At 45.4% G+C, this 27,480-nt stretch overlaps 1 protein-coding gene across 3 annotated transcripts in view; it reads right to left on the bottom strand.

The window, feature by feature from the left end:
• The window catches only part of ESYT2 (extended synaptotagmin 2), a 64,150-nt gene that overhangs the window by 27,330 nt on the left and 9,340 nt on the right, over positions 1-27,480 (bottom strand). For all 3 annotated transcript variants that reach the window (XM_074315021.1, XM_074315019.1, XM_074315020.1), the window contains exons 2-9: positions 19,272-19,313; positions 18,296-18,430; positions 15,301-15,377; positions 11,660-11,732; positions 11,331-11,420; positions 4,196-4,251; positions 1,784-1,904; positions 495-671 (exon numbers count right to left, since the gene is read on the bottom strand). In XM_074315021.1, coding sequence (XP_074171122.1) covers positions 495-671; positions 1,784-1,904; positions 4,196-4,251; positions 11,331-11,420; positions 11,660-11,732; positions 15,301-15,377; positions 18,296-18,430; positions 19,272-19,313 — 771 coding nt within the window. The remainder of the gene's footprint in view (positions 1-494; positions 672-1,783; positions 1,905-4,195; positions 4,252-11,330; positions 11,421-11,659; positions 11,733-15,300; positions 15,378-18,295; positions 18,431-19,271; positions 19,314-27,480) is intronic.

Here is a 27,480-nt window from a genome sequence, read left to right as displayed (position 1 = left end):
GAGCTTTATCTGGGGAAAAGGTGGCCAGTGAAGAAAAATCCATCCACCTTTCACTTGCACAGCAGCGGCTATAAAACTGAACCGAACAGCCAAGGCCTCTCAGGATAAAGAAATGACAGATCGACTCAGTCAATGGCTATCACACATGGGGTCCATGTACATTTACTGACATATACAGATGTCTGGTGTATCAAAAGAAAATTTACAGAACAGTACATCATCTCATTTTGCACATGCATACGTGTGTTGGAACAACATAAGTATTTTTCACATTAGGAAAAATATTTTCCCAATTATTATTGTGATAGCATTATGTAACTAAGGTTTAAAATTTTATGTGCTGGCCTGATAAGAATGTTGTGAGTGAGGGACAGAAGGCGCAATACTTTTTAAAGATGGGAAGTTAAAGCAAAGAGAACCAGAACTGCTGCCTAAATGAACCACATTCGGGTGCGAGTTGGGGACAAAGCCGGCGGCAGACAAGACGTGCTTACCTCGTACACCTCGTTCCACTTTGGACTAAGGTTCTCTTTGATGACCTTGCTTTGGAAGATCTGGTTGCCAACTCGAATAACTCCATAGGGGTCTGACTTCCCCTTGACAAGTCCCCTCAGATACGTGTCCTTGCCCTGCAGATCCTGAGCTTCAATGAAGTGTATGCGCAGAACGCCCTGGAAAGCAGGGGACAACGGGACGATGGCTCCCCAGCTCCCCTAGACGACGACCGCTGGCTGCGTGCTGCCCGTCCTAAGAACACGGCACACGGGGAACAGAACAGAGACCCTCTCCTCGTGCAAAGCAGCAGAGTGAGCATGTAAAACCTCTGGGGACAGTGCTAAGGAGAACCAAAGCAGTGCAGGACGACAGGGTGCGAGTGGGACTGTTCAGACAGGAGGGAGGAGGTGTGGGCTGCTAACACAAGACTTCCCCCGGCACAGGGCACAGGGTGCAGGGCACAGGGTGCAGGGCACAGGGCGCAGGGCACAGGGCGACTGCTCCAAGAGCCCAAGGAGCCAGGCTCGCACAGGGGGCAGGAGGAGGGCAGATTACATAGGTCTCGTGGGTCACAGAACAACCCTGTCTGGGTTCTTCCGTAAGCAACACTAAAATTACAGGAGGTATCAGACCTGCTACTGAGCCCCCAGTATGCACTGATCATTCAATTTCTAGAACAACCCTATGAAGTACTGACATTAATCCTGTTTTACAGATAGATAACAGAAACTTTGAAATACATACTATTCATAAACTCTCAAATTAGTTCTCTCTTCCTAAAATGTGTGAGTGACAAAATAAAAAATATTTGCTCATATTTCTTTCAAGGCAAACAAAGGCAGTAAGGTTGTCTTTCGGTAGGGTGGCATTCTCCCCATAAACCCTTTTTAGAAATGATGGGGTAATATTCCTGACCACTCAGCATAGGAAGAAATACTCTTTTCTATTCTCCCGTGTTCTTCATTCCATTCTCAGTCTGAGAGAACACCTGTGTGCCCACTGCTAACATGAAGCTGTTACGACTCACGAGAACAAATAGTGTGGGTTTTCTGAGACGCTAACTAAGCTGTCACCGCGTCCTTTAGGACATGAGCTTCCTGGCTGAGGTCTGGATGCACACTAGCCACCTCCTACGGAGAGCGGCGGACAGACTACCTACTGCACCGAGATCCACGGGGCAGGGTCGCTGCTAGGAGAGAACTGGTAGTCACAGGAAGTGACAACACCCAGGGACGGGACCGTGCCTCCATGGCATGCTTAAGTGCTAACAGAGGCTGGGCACGCTTACCTTTGGTATCGGGAACCGCAACTGGGCGATTTGGACTTCGCTGACAAGAGGAACAGTGATTCGATTGGGAAGCACCAGATAGTTTGAAATTATGTCCAAAATGATAGTATCTGATAAGCCACTGTTAGATGGGAGGTAAGAAGAACACGGGTATCAGACATATCAGCGCTAGTTATCGCACCACAGACATGACACTGTGCCCCACTTACACGACTGAGACGTCTACTCCCCAACACAAATCTAAAACCAGCCGTTCACCCCTTTAACTGTGACACTGCTATGGTGACCGTTATGTAGGGTTTATCCTGAGAACAGAAGTACTATTCTGGCTACATTTCATACATGCTTACATACTTTCTCATTGATTTAATACTAAATAATGAATATACATTTCATTAAATTTCTATTTTTAACATGAAATATTTCAAATGTCCATAATATTTCAGAGAATACTGTAACATCCATTTACTCTTTCCATGTTTATCATGTTAAATTTCTCTTGTGTTATAAACGCATAGCTCCCAAGGAAGTAAAAGATTTACAGTTTATTCTCAGTTCCCATTTTACATGGGTACTAAGTACTGGAACAATTTTGCAACACTATGTACCACTGAAGAGAGAACTAAGGGATATGGATAAAAATGTGGAGGCTAAAGAAACACATGCACTTTTAATGTTTTTGCCTATTCTTTGGGGTAAATGTGAGAATTAAGTAAGGTGCACGTGAACACTCTTAAAAGCATACCTACTACGAGGTGTGACAAAAATTTACAGTGAATGTTTAAATTTAAAAAAAATTATTACAGTAAAAGACACATTGCCATTAATCCCGCCCCCAACCTGATCATCAGAAACACAGGAATTTGTTCATGGCTGTGTGGACAAACGGAGGTCAGCCCTGGAACTTGCTGGAACTAGTAGTGGGAAAAGGTTCCTTTTTGACTGAGGTTGCTCAGCTTGCAGAAAAGAGGCTAGCAGCTGCTAGCTCATAGCAAGAACTGCCGGGAAACAAGGCCACACAGAGAGGAGCAGAATCAAGAGCTGGACAGAGAGACCTCACAGCATCATTCGGACAACACCTGGCTGTGTCTGAAGGCACCCCACAACACTCCAGGCTTCTCTCAGCGGAATGTGTGGTTGTCTTGTGCGTGGCTGCACCCCACCCCAGCACTAAGATCAGGGCAGGCTCAGAGCAGGTGCTCAATCCCCACTTGTGGGATAAATGAGCCAACTGTCTCCAAGAAACAGTATTTCGCCACTCATTAATTTACTTACTACCAAACACCACTTGAGCTGGGGTTGTTGTTTGCAACCAAGAATCTTAGTGAACATTGTGACAAATCTTTTAAGTTGTCATTTCTTTCCAAAGATCTTTGAAAGAACAGTATTTTTCTATTCCACCACTAAACCACCGTACCCAAAAAAGACCTTTATTTTTAGCACTATGCCTCAGTTTATTAACGTCCAAATATTCCCAAGAATGAAACAAAATAAAGTTCTAATGGCCATTTCAGGGGCATAAACAAATACACAGGAATAGAAAAAACAGACCGACACCAAACCTTCCATAATGTAATTTCTAAGCTAATTTAGGCAAAAGAAAATTCACAGATTTGCAAAGTACCCACTAGAAACATATGTAACTTTAACCAATAAGTAATGCATTTTAACCTTCCAATACAATAGTAAAACCAGCAAAAGCTGGTTTCGAGGCTACACTGTCAGAATCTCCGGCTTGGCAGTGACTGACAGGTGTGCTGTCCACAATCTCCTCCTGTCACGTAGGACAGATGTACTGTGACACACCTTCTCTCCCAGTGGGGCTGTGCCCTTAATGGTTTCGTAGGCCCACTGCAGACAACCTCGTGCTGTAGACCCTGCATTGTACAGGCTGCGGAAGGGGCTCCGGGACAATGCACAGCCTCAGGCTTCTCAGGCCCCCACCGCTCCCAGGTCGAGCACTGCCACTTACGCTCCAAGGAGGAATGGCCACAGCTCGAAAAGAACCCGGAAAGGGCTAGTTTTGAAACATAATGTTCACTTTTAAAGTTTTATTTTTTTCTGGGAAAATAATAAAAACTAAATTTAAAAACTAGTTTGTAGGACATTAAAACGCTACTACTATTCTAAAACACCAGAAATTAAAAACTGCTTCATAATGAACAAAACGTAAAATGCAGGGTGAGTGACTCAGTCTGAAGTCCTAAAATCACTGTGCTTTAGCGCATTTGGGTCCAGCGGTCTCCGACGTGGTTGTGAGAACAGAACCCAGCCTGCAGTCTGTTCACTCGAGTGTCAGCTGAGAGTCTGCCTGGAAGAGACTGGCCTTAACGCCCTGCATTGTTTCCATGACACTGAGAATGCACATCACACCATCAACAAGCTAACCACAGGACATGGCATCATACTTACTTCAATCCAGGGATATCGAGAAGATTAGTCAGTCCTGTCCAGTTAATTTCTAAAAGCTGTTTTTAAAAAAAGGACAAAACATATTAAATATCCAAATAATTTCCAATTATCAAGTGAAATCATACAGGTTTATTTCTCTGTTAACATAGTACTGCCCCATACCTAGTTTTTCACTTTGTGAAACAGCAAGGCCACCGTCCCTTGTTGGTACATGAAGAGCTGCCTGTTTTGTTTTTTTGATAATGTCCTAGTTTTCTCCAGTAAAATCATATAATAATTTATATGCCCACACTCCTACGGACGGGCACTTAGAATACCTACAACTTCTCTTTAATTAAGTGAATAATCAGTGGGTTGTGCGTGCGAACGGGAATTTAAACAGGTAGGTGTTTTAGTCAAAGATACAAGTTTGTTTTTTTTATGTTGATAGTTGCTACCTAATTACCCTAAAGAAATACTGTACCAATTTATATTGCCACCAAAAGTGTATGAAAATGTCCTTTTTTTATACCCTCACTAAAAAGAGATATTAAAAAAGTCCATCTGGCAGTTAAAACATGGTACTTTATCACTGTTTCAATCTACATTTTCCTGATACTCGTGGAATATGTTCCATCCATCCATTCAATATTTGTTATTTGTTTGCTCATTTTTCTAGTGGGTATTTATCCCAGAATAATCCCTGCATAATTGGCCAAGATTCCATTAAGTGGATGTGGACAGGTAAAAACTACTGATTAGAAACACCACTTTTCCTATCAAAATGTGTACTGCATATAATAAAATTCCTCATGTTTATATTTGCAAAGAAATGCTAATTTCACAGGAAACCGCATGATCTCAATGACCCATGTGGCTGGAGTAATGAATCCCGCTCAAGGTCCTTGGAGAAGGGGATGGTTATAATAAGTATCAACTAGAAGATTAAGGTTCTTTGGGAAAGACCAAAACTAAATAGCAACAATTTTTTGAAGTCCTGGGAGATTATGATTTTTCCGCGTAAAAGACATGAGATCTAAATCTGCATGGCTCACGTTAGTATCAACGCCTGCTTCCCCTCACTCCCCTTTGGAAGACCAGGCCTACAAGCAATGACCACCCAGTGCAACCACACGCCCGTGCACCCCGATTATCATCTCTGCATATATTTTTCACTAAGAGGAACCAGCGATTCTGAAGAAACAGTAGATTCCAGGCCTGTAGCATCTTGGTGAATCAGCAAGCTTAAGGAAACACTCCAGGACTAATGAGAGGCCCTGCCAAAGGGCAGGTCACCTGGAAGGGACGCCACCTAGAGATTCTAAACTCATCAGGCGACAGAGGGCCTGCTCGCATGACCCTCATCAAAATGACGAGATACCTTTACATGCTGCCCAAGTTCAGAGAAACAAAACGCCAGGGAGGCAGATGCAGGCTTTGTGAAGACCAGGGCTCAGCTGGGTTTGAGAAGAGGTCTGAACGCCAGAAAGAAGGCCCCCAACGCAGGGGCCCCAAGTTCAAGGCCCCGAGCTGACACGACCCTGAGCACCAGGGAGGCTGGGGAAGAGGAAGCACCCAGAGCAGAGAGAGACGGGAGCAGCGAGTGAGAGCGAGCGAGTGTGTGAGAACGAGTGTGCAACCACGAGTGAATGTGAGGATGAGTGTATGAGAACGAGTGTGAGCGTGTGAGAAGGGGTGTGTGAGTGTGAGAATGAGCATGTGGGACGACAAGTGTGTAACCATGTGAGTGTGAGAACAAATGAATGTGTGGGTGTGAGAATGAGTGTATGACTGTGAGGACAACTGTGTAATTGTGAGAACATACGTGAGCATGTGAGAGCAAGTGTGTAACTGTGGGAGTGAGCGTGAGAACAGGTGTGAGAATGAGCGTGTGAGAGCAAGTGTGTAACTGTGGGAGTGAGCGTGAGAACAGGTGTGAGAATGAGCGTGTGAGAGCAAGTGTGTAACTGTGGGAGTGAGCGTGAGAACAGGTGTGTGTAAGGGGTCTGAAAGCTGAGTCTGGAAAGCCCGCCCAGGAACCCAGGGAGGAATCCACCAGGAGGGGCAAGAACGAGAATGAGACCCCGCCCCCTGCGTCTGGATGACTAAGATCTGCGTCTGGAAACTGAAGAGCCAGCGAGTCTGTCTGCGAAGGCGGGAAGTCACCTCTTTGGGCTGCTCCTCTGAGAAACAGAACAAGTGACGGTCACACTTCACCTGGAACAGCACGAGCGTGCCCGTGTATGTCATGAAAACCACACATGCGCGTCACCCTCTGCGTTTCCATAATGTGTTGTGTGATGGACGTAGTAAAAGTTAGAGTTCAAGTACTGCTGCAGTACAGAGTATGAATCACCTGGGAAGTCCCTACGACTACAGACCGGTAGCCCCCACCCTACTCCAGCATTTCTGAATTAGTCGGTTGGGCTGATGGTCAAGGTCAAGAATGTTTTCCTTACGTTTTAAAGCTCCTGGGACTTCCAGCTTCCACTTGGGATGAGGAAAATGGAAAGAACATCATTCTCGAGTGCACAGGACACCTGAGGTGACAGGGCCACCAGCCTACCTGAAACCCTGCCTGAGAGGCAGTTTTCAGGGGAGGACAAGGCCACCACTGGGCAGGTGACACGATTCCAGCTAGATCCTAACAGCTGAAGGCCACGTGTGGGTGAGCCAGCGTAAACCCTTTGCAATCCAGACACGCGGGGGGCCTGAGCCGTGTGTGCTCGCTGCAAAGACTGGGAGCTGAAGGTAAGGAAGAGACTGCAATGTGGAACAGAAGCCCTGGGGAAGGGGCTCACAGGGAAAGGCCCACTGCCGCTGGGCGGCCGGAAGGGAAGACGACATCCTGTGTGCCTTGGGGAGGGCAGACATCACCCCAAGCTGTGGCCATGAGAGACCCCCGATGGCTGGGTCAATACCCACCTGCACAAGACCCTCCAGAGACAAGGGCAGGGTCACTGTAAGAGCCCCAAGGCCCAGGACGGGCCAGGACTATGCAGAGCTCCCGTCCCTACCCCTGGGACGGGAGAGACTGTCCAAACCAGTGACAGCTCTCAAACTACAGATCCAAGAAACCCAGAGAAATCCATTAAGATCATGTAGAAATTCTAATTATATCCACATATTGCTGGTCACATATGTATAGATGTATTATTGAATAATCTACTTATCCCATTTCCAAAGTATTTTCATGTGACATATATTTAAAAATAAACTCATAGTTTTTCTTTAAAAAAATAAAAGAAACCCAGAGAAGACCTGGCAAGATAAACATCCCCAAAGCATCTCGGTGATGTAGTGTGAGGTGTGGGTCTGGGACCTTCCTCAGGCCGGTGGCCCGTGTGGACCTGTCCGGCCCGCCTGCCTCTCCACCTCATGGCCGCCTCCTATGCAGGGCCGTAGGCTTGGCTCCTGGGAGCCTTACTCAAACACTGTAACCTTCCTTCTCCCGCCGCTCTGACCAAGCTGCAACAGGCAAGGGAAGGATGAAGGGAAGGCAGGAAGGCTCAGTGTCCTCTGGGAGTACTGGCAGCCCTGATTCTGGCACGTGGGCTGGAGGACAGAAAAGCTGGCCTCAGCGACAGAGAGGAGAGCAAAGGAGTGACAGCATGAGAGGCAGTCACGACGGCTTCAAATTCCACATTGCAGTCTCTTCCTTACACTTAACTGCAGCCCCTGGGATAGGCTTCATGAGCCACCAACATGTGCTGTTTTTATTTTCACTTAAAGCCCCTCCTTTGCAGAAGGTACCTCAATTGCTGGAGTCCTAGCTAACAGGACTCAGTGTCTTTTCGCAATTGCTCTAAAAGGGAGACGTTACTGCCACCATCTGTGGTCCAGACTCAGGATACATGTCCTCTGCTAGCTGAGCACCTCCTCAGGATAAACACTTTCCGAGCAAGCACCACCCATCTCCTGGAGAAGTTCTGGAAAGGGCCTCCTACACAGGCTCTAGCCCAATCGGTACTCTTAGCATAGTTCTAAGAAAGACCTGAGGACTCTGAAACACCCCTGTGAGCATATGCCAGACTGATTCCAACTGCCAAGTTAGCACGAGGGAGTGGCCAGGGCCACGGACACGGCCGAAGGCAGACACTGGCTTATTCTGGCTCCTGCCAGAACCTGCACCCAAGCCCTGTGCTCACCAATACTTGGCCTCCTGTGTTGGGACCCCACCAAAATGCTAAACCAACATGAAGGAAAATACTTAATTCCTTTAAAATCTGAGCACTTGTACGTGCCTGACATTGTACTAAGTGTTTTACAGCCACTGAAGTTTAATCTTGTGAGGTAGGCATTGCTGTAATCCCCATGTTACAGACGGGAAAACAGGCTTAAAAATGTTGTTCAAAGCACATAGTGGGAAGAGAAAGAACCAGGGGTGGAAAACCAGGTTGTCTGACAACCGTCTGTCACTTAACCGTCACGCTATACTGTGCTCCAAAAGTTCATCATTTCAGAATTTGTTTTAGTTTTTTAATAAACAAGTAGCACATTATCAAAACTAATCTGAACAAATCAACAAGCAGGAAAATGTGTAAAGGTTTCATAAAGGTCTCTGACACTATGCTTCTAAATCATATGGGTAATCAAAAAAGAAAAGAAAAAAACCCCCAAATCTCTCCAGCTGTATATTTCACTAGAGTGAGAAGAATTCCTTGGCAGCCAGCAGTGAATTCTGTTGTCATATTTTCCAGTTGAAAGTAACTGAAAAAAATTCCCTTCTCTCTGAGGCATGTTTGGTGACTTTACTCACCATATAAGGAAATGAATGATTCTACACTTTTCACAGCCTCATCCTTCTCTGCTGAGCACTGAAACTTTGTTTGGAAGTTAATATTATGATGTTATTTTTAAGGTAAACATACCTATGGCAGATCCACACTAAGTTTTGAGGAACATGTGGATTTTGTCCCATTCTAAACTGAAAAAAAGAGGCCTTTCTTTAAATTCTTAAAAAGTTTACTGTAAATTAAAAATATGTAGCAATTTGTTAAAGATCAGGTTTTCACACTCATTAATGAAGGTACTTTCTTAAACATACTGGCTTTTAAACAACTTGTATGTGGGGAAAAAACATGCATTTAAAATCATTTATGAATCTCCTCATTTGTCAAAGTTTTAATAAATTTCATAGCTTTTGAATTGTACCATGTTGTGTGTACAGTGGTCCCCCCTTACCTGGGGGGGATCCGTGCCACGACGCCCAGTGGATGCCTGAAGCCACGGATAGTACTGAACCCCAAATATACTATGCTTTTTCCTATATGTACATCCCTATGATAAAGTTTAATTTATAAGTTAGGCACAGAGAGGGATTAACAACAATAACTAATAATAAAACAGAGCAATTATAACAGTAAGAGTTACTTGAACACAAGCACCGTGACAGCGCGACAGTCCATCTGATAACCAATACAGCTACTGAGTGACTAACGGGCAGGGAGCGTGTGCAGTGTGGTGATGCGGGACAAGAGGGATGAGTCACGTCCCACGTGGGATGAGCAGGACAGCACGAGACGTCACTGCTGCTCAAAAAGCCACGCAACTTAAAATCCATGAACTGTTTATTTCCGGAATTTTCCATTTAATGTTTTCAGATCATGGTTGACCATGGGTAACTGAAATTGCGGAAAGCAAAACCATGGAGAAGGGGGGACTACTGTAGTTCAAATACATTAAAAATAAGCCCATTATTTAAGCAATAAAAAGCAAATGGAATAATGTCAATATTAACAGAAAGTGATGACATTTAAGCCTTCTGTTTTTATGCAAAACAGTACCACGTGTAGTTTGACCTACATGAACCCACATTTTAAAAACCCGACAACAGTAATTTGTATTAAGTTATTTGAATCAAATTATACACTAAATATTCCCATTTGAAAATATACATGATGTTAATGGCACCTCCAGAAAGGGCACATCAAAGATTATAAAAATGGCATCTAATGGAGAAGTGACTGAGAAACAGACCGATTCATCCATCAGACACTGAACTGTACAGAGACGGACGTGGTGTGTCTTTCTCTGAGTTAGTAAGGAGTGTGCTACAGCCCACAGGCCTATCTGGGCGCCATGGGAGTGAGAAGGGAACCTGACACCTCTGTCCTGGGAAGGGGTGACACAAAGGGCCAAGATGGCATTCTGGGAAAAGGAACAGGTGAGGGATGATGGGTCGGTGCGCTCCCCGGACTGTCTCTTCTCTGTGGCTGGAACTTGGGACGCCTCTGGGGAAGTGCCAGGACATGAGGCTGGGAGAGAACCCTATCGAGACCACGGCAACTGTCTGCAGGTGAGAGTCAGCTGACACCTGAGGGTCAGTGTGCACCTTGTGAAGATGGCCCGCCCTGTGTTGCGGTCTCCTGAGGACAGAGCCAAGGCAGGGCGCCAGTCAGAGGCTGCAGGAGCCCGTGAGAAGGAGCCACCCAGGTGAGAGGGAGGATTCTAGATAGGAAGGGTATTTTTGTTGCCTTAGTTTTGTGGCTAATAAGTATTGACTACTTATAACAAAAATGGAGTAACATATGTATGTAACAACGTAAAACGTTAACATTCATTATGGGTTATCCAAGTGTTAGAATATAACTCAATCGTAACATCTTTATGACTTAAAAGCCCAGTGCATAGCTGCAGACGCTGCACGGGAATGATGGCAGCCTCTGTCAGGGGGCGAGGAGGCTGCAGGGGGCGTAGGGCGAGAACAGCAGCTCTGGCAGACTAGGCTGTTCCAGGAGAGGCTCCAGCCCCACTGGTTTGTGACATGGACAAATGAGACTCTCAGTCCTGGTCAGTAACAGAAACCATGTCGTGTTTACCGACAGCAGTACGAGGAGTAAACGAGCTAGTGTCTATAAATATCTATAAATACTCAGTGATAGGTGCTGGATGCCTATTAGAAACCTACACTTAAAAAGAAGTCTCTGTTTTGCAAAAGTTCTGTAACAAACGTGGCATTTTTATAGTAAGGAAAAAAAGTTATCTATCCAAGGAAATGGAGCCATCCGTCAGGGTCTAAACGAGTGTGAGCACGCACAAGACTCACACGCAGAAAGGGGAGACAGAAGTGAGCCAAGGAGAGAGCTGCCTCTCCCTTTGGAGCCCTCTCACCTCAGTGAAGGGGAATGTAAGAACAACCAGAACCTTGACTTACTGGCTTCCTGAGGAAGAAGATGGACAGGGCCCCCACCAAGGGCATGTCTCCAATCAGCGGCTCCAGGATCACCCGCATTGTACCGTGAATCTAAATGGAAATGGGAAACCAGAACATGTCACAGGCAGCCACTCCAAAGGCCATTTCCTGATGCGAGGAGATGCCCGCCTGCCTGCATGACTCAGCATCTGACTTCTGGTTTCTCAAGTCTAACCTACAGATAAAAACAGAACTTCAAACAAATTCCGACTTCATTAACACTTCACAATTTTCTTTCTGACCAGAACACTGACAATTTTAGAAGACTATGAAATTAAAAGAAAGCTTACCTGTATGCTTTGCACACCGGCTCTACAAAAATATCGCTTGATCTCCAAATCAATCTCACAATTTCCTACAAAACTAGCAAAGAAAAAGTTCTGTATTACATTCTCTTAGTCACCATTACCAGACATACAATCTGAAGAAAACAATAGTAAAGCAGCCCAAACCAGGCTGTCGGCAAAGCTGTGAACTGTGGTCCATGTGGGAGCATTTCACCTCTGGGGTTGCACCCGTCATGGCTCTGATGGGACACGCCACCTGCCGCAGGCTTAACTGTTACCAGTGCTACTTCCCAAAGTGCAATGCTGGAGCAGTGTTATGACGGGATGTAGTTTTGATTTGTTTTATAAACAAATGTATTTGTTTAAAACATAAAAAAGTCTAGCTCTATTTCGCCACAAGTAAAGTTTGCGCCTGCGCTCCCCCGTCCTGGGAAAACTACGTAGCAGAGCTCCTGCACTCCGTGCCATCAAAGGTTAGAAACGGTGTGCCTGAGACATCATTTGACTCAATGATTAAGTCATTTCAACCATTAACATGAAACAAACATGAATGTAGTGGGATGCTGAATGGAAGGCTTGCATCTATTCTTAATATAAATGTGAAGTGTCAACTAGGTTTTGGGTGGGAATCTGATTTGACCCCCACCTTGACTCTGGATGAAAGATGTCACACTCCTGCCTGAGAACATGTACGGGCAGCTTGACAAACGCTGGAGAGAGTGTCTACGCACACGAGCAAAATATTAACAAAGGCATCTGGGATGAAATCCTTCCAACATTCACTTTCCTGGTGTTAAGGTTCTTCTCCCAGAGCACGATTCTCTGCCTAGTTTGGAAAATCGCCAATAATCTATTATAAAACCATCTTGACACGTCCCTCTTCTTCACCCTAAGACTTGATCATTGTATTTCTTAATGTCTTTCGATCACTCCTTCCCCAGCTCTACTGCCAATAATGTAGGTAAGGTCTTTGTCTGGAACACACAAGACAGGAAGATGCAGGTGTTTTCAGACCTGAGTGTCTGAACAGCACAGTCTGCGCCTGTGCTTATCACTGAAACCAGGCGAGTCCGACTGCATCTGCGGAACGGCAGCCATGAACTGACACATGCAAACATTTGTGTAACGAATGCGTGTGAAGTCCTCCCTCGGTGCCAGGGCAGAACAGGCGCCTACCTCACGAAGCTCACACCAGCCAGGTGGAGAGCTCGTCCAGGGTGCAGCTGAACTAAAGACATCGTGGGGCTTCCTCTTCTGCTCCTCTGACGGCAAGTGTTCACACTAGTGCCAAATGTTTTAATGATGCAGATTTTTACACATAAGATCATTACAGACAGTCTGTGTCCTTCTCTAAAATGAAGGGAATTAGTACTACCTGTGTCCATTTACTATGTTCACATACTTTAGAAACTCAAAGATGACCTTAGAAAATAAAATGATCCTCAGTCAAGGATCAAAAAAAGAAAAAAACTGAGCCATGTCCACCAGTCAGCACACTTCCGCAGTCGCCCTGTGAACACAACCATGTATCAGGCCTAGACACGTGCAGGAAGCCATGAGCAAGGGCACGAAGAATGAAGACAGGAAACAAAGAAAACCACCTTTTTCATGCCAGCCATGGCATCTGGCATCTGGCATCTGGCAGAACCTCAATGTCTTTTTTTTCCAATTCTGTTTGTGATAAAACATACGTAACAAAAAATCCACCATTTTTAAGTGTGCAGTTCGGGGGTCTTAGGCCTATTAACACTGTTGTTCAGGCATCACCACCATCCATCCCCAGAGCTCTTCTTCTTGCAAAACTGCAATTAAACTGTCCCCATTAACCACTAACGACCCACTCCCTCAGCCCCCGGTAGCCACCATTCTACTTTCTATCTCTGAATCTGATTACTCTATAATGTCATATAAGTGGAATATACAGAATTTGTCCTTTTGTTTATTTCATTTAGTACAATGTCCCTACGGTTCATCCCTGTTGCAGCACATGGCAAGATTTCCTTCTTGTTAAAGGCTGAATAACACTCCATTGAATGTATACACTTCTTCCTTATCCCTTCATCTGTCCATGAAGTGTCGTAGCCGTTGTGAATGCTGCTGCTATAAACACGGTGCACAAGTATCTTTGAGGCCTTATTTTCAATTCTTTTGGGCATATACCCAGAAGTGGGGTTGCTGGGTCATGTGGTGATATGTTTAAGTTTTCGAGGAACCTCCAGTTTCCCACAGCCCCTGCACCGTTTTACATTCCCACCTGCAGTGCACGAGGGTCCTAATGTCTCCACATCCTCACCAACACTTGTTCTTGTTGTGGGAGCCTCACAGGAGCCATCCTCATGGGTGTAAGGTGGTATCTCACTGAGGTTTTGATCTGCATCTCCGATGATTCGTGAGGCTGAGCATCTTTTCATGTGCCTGTTGTCCATTTGTGTTCGTCTCTGGAGAAAGGTCTATTCACGTCCATTGCCCATGTTTCAGTCAGGTTATTTTGTTTTTTGTTGTTGAGTTATAGGAGTTCTCTATATAGTCTAGAGATCAATCCCTTATCAGGTATATGATTATAGGGATTGCATTGATTCTACAGATTGCTTTTATTGCTGACACTTAACAGTATGAAGTCTTCCAAACCATGAACATGGAATGTCTTTCCATTTATTTATGGTTTCTTTAATTTCTCACAGCAATACTTTGTAGTTTTCACTGTATGAGTCTTCCACCTCCTTTGTTAATTCCTAAGTATTTTATTCTTTTTGATTCACTGTAAATGAAATTGTTTTAATTTCTGTTTTGTTGTTCATTCTTAGTGTATAGAATGTAACTGATTTTTTAGTGTTATTTTATATTGTTACTTTGCTGAATTTGTTTATTAAAGTTTTAAGAGGATTTTTTGTGGAATCTTCAGGGTTTTCTACATAGAAGATTGTATCATCTGTGAACAGAGATAATTTCACTTCTTCCTTTCCAAACTGGATGCCTGTTATTCCTTTTTCTTCTTACCTAATCTGCCTTCCATACCCTGTGAATAGAAGTGGTGAGAGTGGCATCTTGTTTTGTTCTTGGTCCTGGAGGAATAGCTTTCAGTCTTTAATTGAGGATTTTGCTGTTCCTCATATATGCCTTTTACGCTGAAGTGGTTTCCTTCTTTTCTAGTTTGTTAAGTGTTTTTATCATGAAACAGTGTTGAATTTTATCAAATGTTCTTTCTTCATCAACTGAGATGATCACGTGGTCTCCTTCCTTCACTTTATTCATGTGTCACAGTGATTGATTTTCACATGCAGAACAATCCCTGCGCCGCAGGAATGAAGCCCACTTGGTTGTGGTGTATGATCCTTTCAACACGCTGCTGAAATGAGTTTGCTATTATTTTGTTGAGGATTTTGGCATCAATAGTTATAAGTGATACTTGTTTATAGTTTTCTTCTGGTGCTTTTAGTTTCTCTCATTTCACATGTTTTAAGAATGGCAATTATCTAGACTATTAGGAACTGAGACCCAGAAAGTGAATAAAATTGGGTCTTCATCAAGAATTTGGTCAAATCCAACCAAATAGCAGGGAAGAAGTGTGCTCATTACACCCTCCACCTTATGGGTACAGCTAAGTGACATTAACTATGACAACTGTAATACAGATATAAACTTACCTAATCTGAAGGTCCAAAATAATCTGCCTTTTGTCCACATTTTCAGTATACACCTTAACACCATTGATCCTGAGGGGCTGAAACAAGAGGTAGCTTATTTTAAAATGTAGGGATGTTAAAAGAAAAACAAACCAACAAACCACGAAACCTTTCAATAGGGCACAGAGCAGAAGAGAACAAGCTTTAGCATCGGGAATGAACACTCTGCTTTCACAGCGTCCTAGTAGGTGTTTCACTTTTGGTGTATTATTTAACCTCTGTTCCTCAGTCCTGTCGTCTGTGAGATGACGAGAACACTGGGGTTGAGCTCACGACGTTACTGTGAAACTCCAGGACACAAGGAGAGCGAGGAGCTTCACACATTGCGGTGTGCACTGAGTGCCGAGTGACACAGACAGTGCTTCGGTCCGCCCATGGAGTCGTGAGTCGTGGGGGTTTGCTCCTTCCCAAGCCCCTCAGCCCTCGTCTCTTCCAATTTACTTTCTCTCTACTCTATGCTGACTACACTTTTGAAACATAGCCTCCTTTCATTTTTTCATCTTTTGTAATTTTTCATTTCTTAAGATTTTCACAAAAATGGGACTTCTGAGTGTATCAAAAATACTAGCTGGAGATATAAATTATAATTTCAACCCCTAACACATGACATAGGGTCTGAATCAAATGACTCTGTAAAAAGAAAAGGCAGATTACAATGAATGTTATACTTCAAGGACCTGCTTATAACATCATTTCAAAACCTTTTCCCATTTATGAATTTGAGATCATGTCTAAGAAAGTTCTCAACATCTGAGCATTAAAAACTCAAGCTCAAGAAATACCTGCCCTTTAGTCGCTACTGCTTACTTGGACAGTTTGGATGCGCTGAGATCTGACCCTCAACAAGCTGCAGGATGACACTCTGCATCTTTCTTTGGGAGGCTGCCCTCCCTACTGTCCCAGGGTCCCGGGCTTTCCCTAAGGGGACCAGCTCAGACAGTACAGACTGATGACCACAAAGGACATAGTCAGTTCACTGCAGGGACAAGAGAAGGTGAGCTCAGGACAGTGCTCTCGTTCAATGTGTGGCTTTGAGAATGCGTCCTTCCTCTAATGCATCCCTAGATGGCAGGCTGGAAGCAGGGAGGCCAGCCCCACCCCACATGACCCAGCAGCACTAAGGAAGAGCCCCCGAGGGCCCTGAGGGACTCAGCTCGGACACCCACGTGGACGAAGCTCAGGGCTCTGCAGGTCCTGGTGTCCGCTGGCACCTGGAAGGTGTCAGTGCCATCCATACAACGCCCCTTCACTGAGTCAGCTCTCCCCCAACACTCTCACTGTATGCCACTGATGAGCTCAGTTAAAGCACAGGGTGAAAATCAACGAAATCGTCCTAAAGCAAACCGGCTGCGCTCCAAACTCTCAGCCTCCACCAGCAGGAGCAAGCCTACATTGGGGGTAGAGGCCTGCAGGCTACAGCTGGCCTCTGGCTAAGGATGGTTTTTACATTGTTTAAGGGGTTGTGAAAAGAATATGCAGGAAAAGACTTTACGTGGATGTCGAAAACGGAAATATTTCCTGCCCTGCGCCCTGCATCACGCCCACACAGCACTCTAACTTGTATCCATCTGCTGCCACCATCTTGGCTACAGAAGGACACAGCACGGCACCTGTGCGCTCACCGCTGGCACTGGAGGACACAGCCACGCACCGGCGTGTGCCCGCATCGCAATAACTGCAGGCGACAAGAGCTCTGGGCACAGAGACCGCCTCCCACCAGGGAAGGTGACCTGGAGAGTGTGGGTGGGAACGGACCTGCCGGGACAAACACAACACAGCAACCAGGTCTCACACGCCTCAGCCGTGTCCATGAAAACCCCGCCAGGTGAAGCAATCTCACCTGCGCCACATGGTACCGTCTGGCTCTGCCGTAGGGGCACTAACTGCCTGTCAACTGCGGAGGGTGATAAAGTACTGGGCTCTGCACATTTATTAGGTCCATAAAACAATGTTACCTTAGAAACTAATACAATGTTTTATGTCAACCACACCTCAGTAAAAAAGTCACCTTAAGCTGTTGCTAATTATAGTCAACAGTGACTTAAAAAATAAAAAAGGAAACTTGCTGTGATTAACTAATTTAGATGTAGTCCTGAGACTTTCACCAGAGTGCTATTAGGAATAGCAGCTTTCCTTGGCACCTACAGGCAGACCGCGGACACACTGCGGGTTTGGTCCAGACTGAACGCTGCAATAAAGCAAGTCACGTGAAGGTTTGGGTTTCCCAGTGCCTCTAAAAGTTATGTTTACACTATACTGTAGTCTGGTAAGTGTGCAATAGCATATGCCTAAAAAACAACGTACAACCTTAAATGAAAAATACTTTATTGGTAAGAATTGCTAACCATCATCTGAACCTGTTGGAAAAATGGTGTCAATGGACTTGATGCCGGGTTGCCACAAACCTTCAATTTGTAATACAAACGCACTGTCTGTAAAGCACAACAAAATGAGGTTGCCTGTAGCATAACCCCCGGAACAAGTCTACCTCCCCTCACCTACGTAATGAAGGCGACGCCTACGAGACGGCACTGGAGTCCTTAGCTGTTGTAGACATCTTTGTCAACTACCGAACCTTCCGTGTGAATTCACATATCAACCTCCCTTTCCAACCAACCAGATTGCTGAAAACTACACAGAGGTCATTCTGACAGAGGGTGTGGTATAGAATGACACTACAACTAAAGGAACCCCCCCCCCCCAACCGCCCCCCAGTGAACCTGAACTAGCTGAAAGACCACAGTGAGCAGAAGAGGGCAGTGCGCACACCCGACAGACGCAGTGCGGGCACCCACGCAGTGCCAGACCCGGCCGGGGAGGAGCTGCAGAGACCCGCCACACCTTCCCAGGGAGCAAGGTTCTCCAGAAAAGAACTTGAAATAGCTGAACATGGCACCTTAAGTCTTCACAGCAATTCCACCATGTGCACAAGCAAGGGTACTTAGAAGCAACTGACCTGTTGACCCATGTCGACTTTCGTGAAACTAAAGGTGCTGAGGTGGGTGTTTGCTCCCCGCACAGCTGGTTCGATGGTTTCTCTAAACAACTTCTCTATGAATTGGCAAATGAAAGGCCACATATGTTTTACAGTCTGGAAAAGACAAAGAACTCATGTTAAACAAAATGCTGTAACACAAAGTACACTTAAATCATGAGAAATTATGCCCCTACAGTTTACCAGAATTTTTGAAAATTAAAGGGGAGAGGGTCCTTTTTGTTATGCAAAATTCAACACAATTTTAAATTTAAAAATGTTTTTACAAACTATTGATTAACCAATATGTTGCAGGAATTAGTTATTCGGGTTAAATGTTCTACTTAAGCATATCGGCACATTTAATGATTGCGAAAAAAAAAAAAGAGAGAAAATCCTGAGGTTCCTACTCATTGCTCCGAGCTTTCTACAACCGTGTAATCTTAACACACATGGTGAGTTTCTCTCCTGATGGACTAATTCCCAGCATTACTTTCCACTCCACTGCTCTAAGGACACAGAAGATATGGAGACGAAAGAGATCTACTTCAAAGTGCACCGGTCTGAAAACAGAGCCTTTTAAACAAAAATAGATGATTATTCTCTGTCATTAGGTTTCTGAGGAGTCATTTCCCTCTTCATCACAATGTTCCCAAAACCTTGGCTCAACGACTATTACACAGTAGATGTGAGCAGTAGCTGATCAGGAAAGAAGACAGAGGCCAAAGATCTAACCATGAATGCCTCATTAATTCCCTCATGGCAGAAATCCCGTTTTTACTGTTTGGAAAAGCAAACTAATGTATCATTTATGACTGCGTTCTTTCGGGAGCAGAAGCCAACTGCTAAGTCCAAATGAGTTCACATAGTGTCAACATCCCAACTCCCAAATATGGAAAGATGGCACCTCATCCCCTAATTCCCATGATGTCTGGGACTCAGGACTCTGCACTCTTACCTTATTTAGCCATTCCGCTCTTTCAGTGTCTGGAAAATGGACCTAAGAGAAAAACACACACACGTGACTTACTGACTCCAGTCACGTAGCCCACTGGTATTCTCATTGTAGGCCTACTGTTTACATAACGCTTCTTTAAGACACCCTGCCCTGACACTTGGCAAATGGATGTGGCACTCCAGCTTCACATGCTAAGGACACTTGGAAGCAGAAACATCTAATGTCAACAAATGCCACAGCCCCTCTCTACAGCCCTCTGCCCAGAGCACGCTCGCTGGAATGTGAACTCTGCAGTCATCACGGACCCCAGGGACCTGGAGGCAAAGCCTTCGAAACCCCGCCTTTTCCTTGTGTGTTTCCTCTTTGGCTCAAACCAGCTGGAGAGGCTTTTCCAGGTTTGGCTCCTCTCCACACCGTGTCCCACCCCCTCCCAAATGAGTATTATAATAGACTTCTTCATGAGTAGCCCGTGGCCACTGGAGAAACCAAGCGTTTGCTGAGGTAAAAGAAGCCTCATTTAGAAAAAAGGTGAAAACGTATTTTCTTTGCTGTTGAAATATAATGCCCTTGCAGAGGAAAGCTAACGCTGTTTGGGGTAGGGCGCTCTCCTCTGAGGGCCTCAATCCTAAAAAAAGCATCCAGGCCACAACTAGGTTCCGAAACCACATTTGTGGTTTAGACGGACACTGGGTCACACGCTGTTCTGTCCTGGTGACTGACACATGCTGAAAAATGTTCAGATTTTTGGAACTGCCACACTTTCCTAAGTAACACGTACTGCAGCCACTGAAAGACAAGACCCTGCTCCATACTTTGCCTGAGAGGGGCTGACCTGGGAATGTTATCAAGGAGGGGTGGGGGTGGGGGGTTGTCCCAAGAAGAGGTTCTTGGAGAACCAACTCCGCCTCTCCTGCCGGGCGCCTAAGAGTAAAACATGGAAGGGGGCCCGGCAGCAGCCTGTCCCTGGCCAGAGAAGCCACAGCAGGCTCCACCTGACCCCCGTGTCCCATGTCCCATGCCTGAGCAGGCTGCACCCTCACACCACAGGACACAAAGCCTTTCTCTTGCCTGAACCATGACAGTGGGCTACAGTGTCCGAAGTTTTTCTAAGTTAGCTTGAATCCATCTGGAACAAAACCAAAGAGATGGTGACAACCACTGGCCAAGGCCCACTGTGACCTACCTGAGTGGGACTGGAGCGCTAAGAGGACTGCACGTTCCCAGGACAGGACATGTGGGGCTGGGGGGACTTGGAGGGCTCGCTGAACTAGCCAGACTAGGTCCCAAAATGAAGTACGGCGATTCGTCTGCAGACTGAACCCGCCATTTCTTTACGTTACTGTAAGGCAGCTCAGCACTCTGAAAGTCAGGTCGGGAACGTGACCGGACTGCACTCCAGGGCATGTAAGCCTTAGAGCAGGTGTTACCTGTGGTCCACGCAGCGAAGTACTGGGAGATAGATGGTCTCCCCTTCTGCCCCCGTCCCTCTGAATCCAACCAACCACTGGTGGCGCCAGAAGGACCCCAGGCTACCATGGAGCACCCTGTACTTGGGGACAGCAGGGACGCCTTCACTGCACACTGCTCCTCCTCTTAGTTTCAGAGCACGTGACAGAGCCAAGGACTCTGCAGGCCTGGCTTTCTGGGGATCTGTGACTGTTGGCACCACCTCGAGCTGCCAGCTCCAGAACAGGGCCGCTCCCGTGGCCTCCAGACCATCGGCTGCTACGTGTTCAGAGGGGTTTCCACTTCAAGGTTCAAATCATGGCTCCTCTACAGAGGTGGGCTCTGCCGTCTACCTCTGACCTTGTCCCTGCTTCCCTCGCTGCCACTTTTTCCTTACGATCAGCTCAACTCGGCTCTCGACGGCCCCCATCACAGCCCACCCAGTCACGCCATCCTGGCGCCTGCCCTCAGCTTCTCCACAATCCCACACGTGTCACACGTCACTGTAATGCTCAGCCGTGTGTGCCCACAGCTGCCCCTCGCTCAGCGCACTGCACACGTCACAAACAAGTGACTGTCTTTTGAGAGGCGTGCTAAAGAGATGTCGCTCTGAAGAGTGGGCTGCTCACACTCTGTAACGACACTGCTCCTGACCCTCTGTATGCGCTTGGCTTTTTTACAGAAGTTGGTACTTGGGACGATTTTTCAATGGCCTGTTAGAATATTACTATAATTACTGTACATTCTTTGAGCTCTAATGAAAAATGTCATCTGAAGCATAAAATCTGAGCACAGTGCTGGAAGTCCACACGGAATAAACAAGTACGCACACCAGATAGCACTCAGGACCCCCTCGGCTAGCGGGTTATGGTGAGTATGAATGTCGTGTCCACTGATGACATCACAGCAAGATGGCGTGAGGCTGCCACTGAAGCCTCCCTTTTACCTGTTTTCAGATCCTTTCTTCTCCGCCAAATATTATGAGTTGACAGGGTATGCTCCTTTATACCTTATCCCCAGTAAACAAACCAAACACTATATTTGACCCTAGTGGCTGTCTGTGACACAACAGTCAGCAAAGCAGACATGAGATGCGTGCTGAGAATGCGGTGGGCTGGCAGGGGCTGCAAGGCACCTCTGCACATGGATCCCCATGTCCCCCAGGAACCAGGGGTCAGGACAGCCTCAGGTCCTGCCAGACAGACAGGCTGCAGCTTCTCCCAGCGAGTGGGGTGGAAGTGGCCAGTACCTGTTCGTAACTGGTGGGGAGCCATCTATTGACCATCCACACCTCAGAGAAACTACTTCTCTGCAGTTTATGTACACCAGGAGTTCCTGCTTCTACAGAAGGGAAAATGGGATCACAGCAGTTTTCATGTTTGTAAGATTCCTTGGTTTCGATGAAGAACCGAGTTCCTGTTCAGGTCTGGCCCACAACCACGTTCCCAAGTGCTGTACCTCGCACTTGGATTGGAAAGCTTTGACCAAGCCACATTTCCACCCACTTCCCATCCCAGAAAGGCTCCTGGCTGGAGTCTGGTGCGGGTGTCCACGTGCACAAAACTGCATGCAAATCTGCTTGCCGACCAAGTCACCAAACATTCACAGGGTCCAGAAAATCAAAAGGGTTACAATCCTGGTATAAGGTGGTCAATAAGGCCTCACACTCTTCAAAGCCCTTTATGCAAACGGTTCAGAGAAGCAGGCCACGAGGGAAGGCAGACAACAGAAATCTCCCTTGAACTGGTTTCTGGAAGATCAGCGAGGGCAACATGAGTCTTCTGACCCAACTATACTTCTATGACACAACAAAAGAAACCACCATTTACCGAGTATGGACCACTATGCAGTTAGCAGGTTCTGGGTGAAACTATGCACATATACTATTACTTCTTACAACTCTACAAATAGGAACTATTAACATGCCAAATTTACCGGATTCTACTAAGTGACAGAATGGGGATGAAAGGCCAGATTTGTGTGCCTGTGCTCTGGAGGGCTTTGTGCCTGAGGGACGTGGAAGCAACGTGGGTAGAGCCCGCAGAGCCCAGTTCTCGGCAGGGCACGCTCCAACCAAAGACTACAGCTTGAAAGTCAGGTGACATGCCTTACAGTGTACGAGGTACTGGTAACAGCCAGAAGTAGAACACTTTGTCTTTAGAGATCTACTTATCTCGACTCTCTAGATTAAGTGCAGTAAATCCTGAAACAGCTGATAGCAAAGCTGAGTAAACACGATAACAACTCAACAATAAAGCACTGTTACTAGACCCAGTATTGCACCCACGACTAAGAAGCGGCCGATTTAAAGATGGGTTTACTTAACACTCACACTCCCTCCCATGGGAGCGCTACGGTAATGAAGTAGCGAAGACAAAATTCCACATGCATCCACCCTGTGACCCAGCAATTAATCAATCCCACTTGGAAGACTCTGTCCTAAAGACAGGCTGGCAAACATGTGACACGTGTGCAGCAGCAGAGACGCAGAGCACTGGACCGGCCATGCATACGGCTGAGCGGCCACGGACTCCCAGGCGGGACGTGCCGCGCAGCCACCAAAAGAACTGGTTCATACACTGCACGACTTTACAGTTCTGTGGAAATAGAATTCCCATAAGCGAAGCTGTATTTTAACTGCATTAGAGAGAATGATACTTAGAAACAAGACTCTCTTACGACATAAGTAATCTAATCCGGATTTCACTTGAAAGGAACATTTTCTGAAACATCAAGTTTTAAAGGCAAAGCGTAACTCTGTTCAGCCAAACACCTTATTGACTAAATATGATAAATGACTCCTGAAAGTGTCCCCAAATGAAAACATTTGCCTGCTCTAACGTTATCAGCTTTCTCTAAGCACTGAATATGTCTCAGATCAGGCCTGCCAGTGTGCTAGCAAACCCCCACTCGTCCTGTCACACTTCCAGCCAGAGCAACGCCAGAGCTTTCCTTTCTCTCCTGCAAAACACACACCAGTCCCACGAATCACCTACAGAATCTAAACTTACGAAACAGTGAAGCTTCTCCTCTCACCGTTATGCACCAGAACAGAAACAGTCTGACTGGTACGAATTCTGATTCTGTCACTGAGTTTCCATCACCATGCCATTCCTTAATCTACCATAGCACGTGTATAGTTTCTTTTTGAACAGGCTGCAGCGCCTTTTTCGGGCAGTGACTTGGGCCTGGCTTTGTGCCCCGAGCTAGGCTACGACGCAGGACTAGACATGCTCCTGAGGTTGGGCAGCTCAAGGCGGGTGGAGTGGAGTGGACTGGCGTGGAGACAAGTGACCGCCAGCCTGAGGGAAGGACAATGCAGGCAAGAGGAGGTCTGACGCTGCCTGGAAGAATCCATGAAATTCGGCAAGAACATAGTACATGCGATGGGCCTGAAAGAATTAGCTGGGGTTTGGCATACAAAGAAAAGAGAGTATTTGATACAAAAATAATGACATGTGCAATGTACTCTGGCTACATTAGGAGATGGGAGGAATGGTTAGAGCTAAAGCCGAAACATCAGTGCTGATTTCAAAGTGCCAAAGAAAAAGAGTACATGGAAACTGAAGAACAGAACTCTGTTATAAAATTTTAATTCTGTTCACTAAATTGAAAATCTGCTTTTCACTAATACATATTCATAAACACCTGCTTATGTTCCACAAAACAGAATTTAAAATAGCAAAAACATCACACAGAAACACTGGGATGTACAGGGAAAATAGAAAACATGTTTCTAAATCATATAGGAATGCATGAATACATATGATTTGGTTTTAAATCCTATCTTTCAACAACAACAAAAAACACACCCACTAAATCTCCTTTTAAGTCCAATTATAAAATAAGTTTTCATAGTTTATATTATTTCTACAAACTAGAAATAATCATTGAGTGATTGCTCAAATTTTGATTACATTTAAGTTGACACTACCCAAGAAATCCCTTTTTCATCTTAAGAATAAAGGCATATTCTGGATTCTAATGTGATGTTGATATTACCAATGTTGTTTTGTTTAGAAAAAAATGAACTAAATCTACAAAGACATAACATTAACCGTATGCCAGGGTGTCACCTACAGTATCTCGTTTAATCCTTACAACAACCCTTTGAACTAACGGCTCCATCTACCAGACCCAGAGGAGAACTAATTTGTCTCTGGTCACTGAGGGAGTATGTGGACTAGACCCAGAGGGTCTAACGTCCTCCCTGTTTTACCTGGAATATAAAATAGGTGGAACAAATTTATACAGAGCTAAACTTTTCTAATGAAATCATATTTTTCCAATTTCTGACCATCAAAAACCTAATATGAAATAACATTTAAAATTGAAGTTAAATAAAAGAACTGTCTTCCAACAGCACTCCCGTTGGCGATACTGTGACAGCTCAGGTTGGGACGTCACAGTCCGATCCAAAGGCCACACAGCACTGAGCACCTGCAACCCCAGGTCTGTCCTGGCAGGTACAGCAGGTCCCTTGCCGGGCTGTGGGAGGCCCCTGAAAATCCCACAGCAGCACTGAAACACGCACCATAAATTAATGCTGTCGACAAATTCCCTTACTAAAAAAGCTAGAATAAGGTCACCGGTGTCGGGAAAAATAGGAAGATACATATGTATTACACCTGAAGCATTGATGATTTAATATCTTTAAGTAAAATTCAAAAGATAAATGGATAAAGTGATCATTTTAGAAACCAAATGTCAGGAAACCTCAAATAGTAAACTGGTCAATCAGGTTCATTTATTCATATTCTTCCTCATTCCATGGAGGATTTCAGCACTGCTCATTTCTGCACAGTCTTTTAGGCACTTAGCTCAGAACAAAAAACAGAAAGAAAAGAAACACCTAACGCTTACTTGGAGCAATGACTGGTCCCAGTGGAAGAACTCTTCCACTGTCTTGGGGGGAAGTGAGGGGCGCTCGATTTTCCTGGCACAGCAGGTCTGAGTGTGCCCTCTTGAGCACAGCCCCGCCTGTCAGTGGCCCGAGGCCCTGCAGGCCAGGACCTTGCTGCCTCTGCCACCCAGCACACCTGACTGACTGTCACCAACCTCCCCATACCACACGGCGAGCTCTCCATAAGTCCACAAATTGAAAAGAGCTACACAGGAGTTGTTTCCTTGTCTAAAAATAATACTTACTCAAAAACTTAGAGTAGATGAGCCAAGACCAGGACAACAGGACCACAGGTTCTAAGAAAACCTGAGACACTTGTGTTTTACTCATTGTATCACAAGAGAAACTCTGTGTTCAGGAGACTTAAGAATCAACACATACCTGTGCCTGAAAGCACGCTGCAGGTTTATTAAAAAGTCCTAACCTGAGATACTAACTAAAAATCTTCAAATGTTTAGTATTGTTTGGTCTACACACGGAATAGTCTTAAAATCAAAGAAAATGGGGAAAAGACTCACAGAAAGTTAAAATTGCCCAGAAAATTTTTGGTTCACACACAAGTCAACCAAAGGGAGCCCGAGGGCCTAACATGCAGGCGTGATGGAAAGAGTGGACGCCAGCGCACGAGTGTCGGGAACTGCTCTCACTCCTGAGCCGGGATCCATCGGACTTCCCCAGGCCTCTCCCCCAGAGCTTTCCAGTCATGGCAGACGCAGAAAACAATGTGTGCGGCCAGGTGAGATAAATGGGAGGGGACTGGGAGCCTCTGTGTGGGGTGCGGAGAAACTCATTACAATTCCTTCACCTTATGTAATTATGGCGAGAAAAAAGCATGAGAGACAGCACTAAATACTGACGTTGGTCAAAACTTCCAAAGAAAAGGATTTTTAAAAATTTAACTTGAAGCCTTGTAGCAACATGTTGCCTGTTTGCTGTGGCACTCATGTAGGGGGCTTTCTGCATGCCTACAGACCAGCCGTCAGCATATCAGGAGAAAGTGACCCACATCTTTTCATATTTCAACTTCTTTACTCATTTCCCAAAAGGGTTACTGTAAGCCATCTCTCTTTCCTTAAAACCCCAATTTCAATCTGTCTCTCATCTTTTCCAGAGGCTCATATGTGTGGAAATTGGAAAAACATGGTCAAGAAATCTTAACACATTTTTTCTAAGAAACTGGGATGCTTCCTCCTACCGTGTTTCCCCCAAAATAAGACCAGGTCTTCTATTAATTTTTGCTCCAAAAGATGCATTAGAGCTTATGTTAAGGGGATGTCATCCTGAAAAATCATGCTAGGGCTTATTTTCCGGTTAGGCCTTATTTTGGGGGAAACATGGTAATAGCTACTTCTATTAGGAGAGCTAATAACAAGGTTAAAAGGGTGGGAGAGAATGTGTCTCTCAGAACCTTTGCCAATCCTGTAATAAAATGTTAACAGGTAGTCAAATTACACCTTTGGATGGTAACAAGAAATCACACAAAATAACTGGGTTCATCTATTTCTAGTCTACATAAAACGTAGGCAATCAATCAATTCACACAGTAAATAAAGCAGCTAATCTGTTTCACAGTCCACATTCTAACTTCCTCTGTGGTTTGGGTCGGCTTCAGATGACTGACTGAGACTCGATACAGCACCAAAAACGATGTCATTACAAAGATGTTAAAATACACCGACAGGACTGCAAAATCCAACTGTTTAGGCATTTTCCTACCAGAAGACAGTGTCGAAATTTTCCCTAGGTGCTTTTCACATGAGGGAAAATGAGAAATTTCACTGGGGAAGCCGAAGCAGCACATACACGCTGCCTCTACCTGAAACCACCGGTGGGAACCAGGAGCCCTCCCTTACGAGCTCA

Source organism: Rhinolophus sinicus, linkage group LG11 (assembly GCF_036562045.2).
Source record: "Rhinolophus sinicus isolate RSC01 linkage group LG11, ASM3656204v1, whole genome shotgun sequence".
NCBI classification, from domain to species: domain Eukaryota; kingdom Metazoa; phylum Chordata; class Mammalia; order Chiroptera; family Rhinolophidae; genus Rhinolophus; species Rhinolophus sinicus.
The sequence above is the reverse complement of the archived record's forward strand: the minus strand, read 5'-3'. Positions and strand labels throughout refer to the sequence as shown.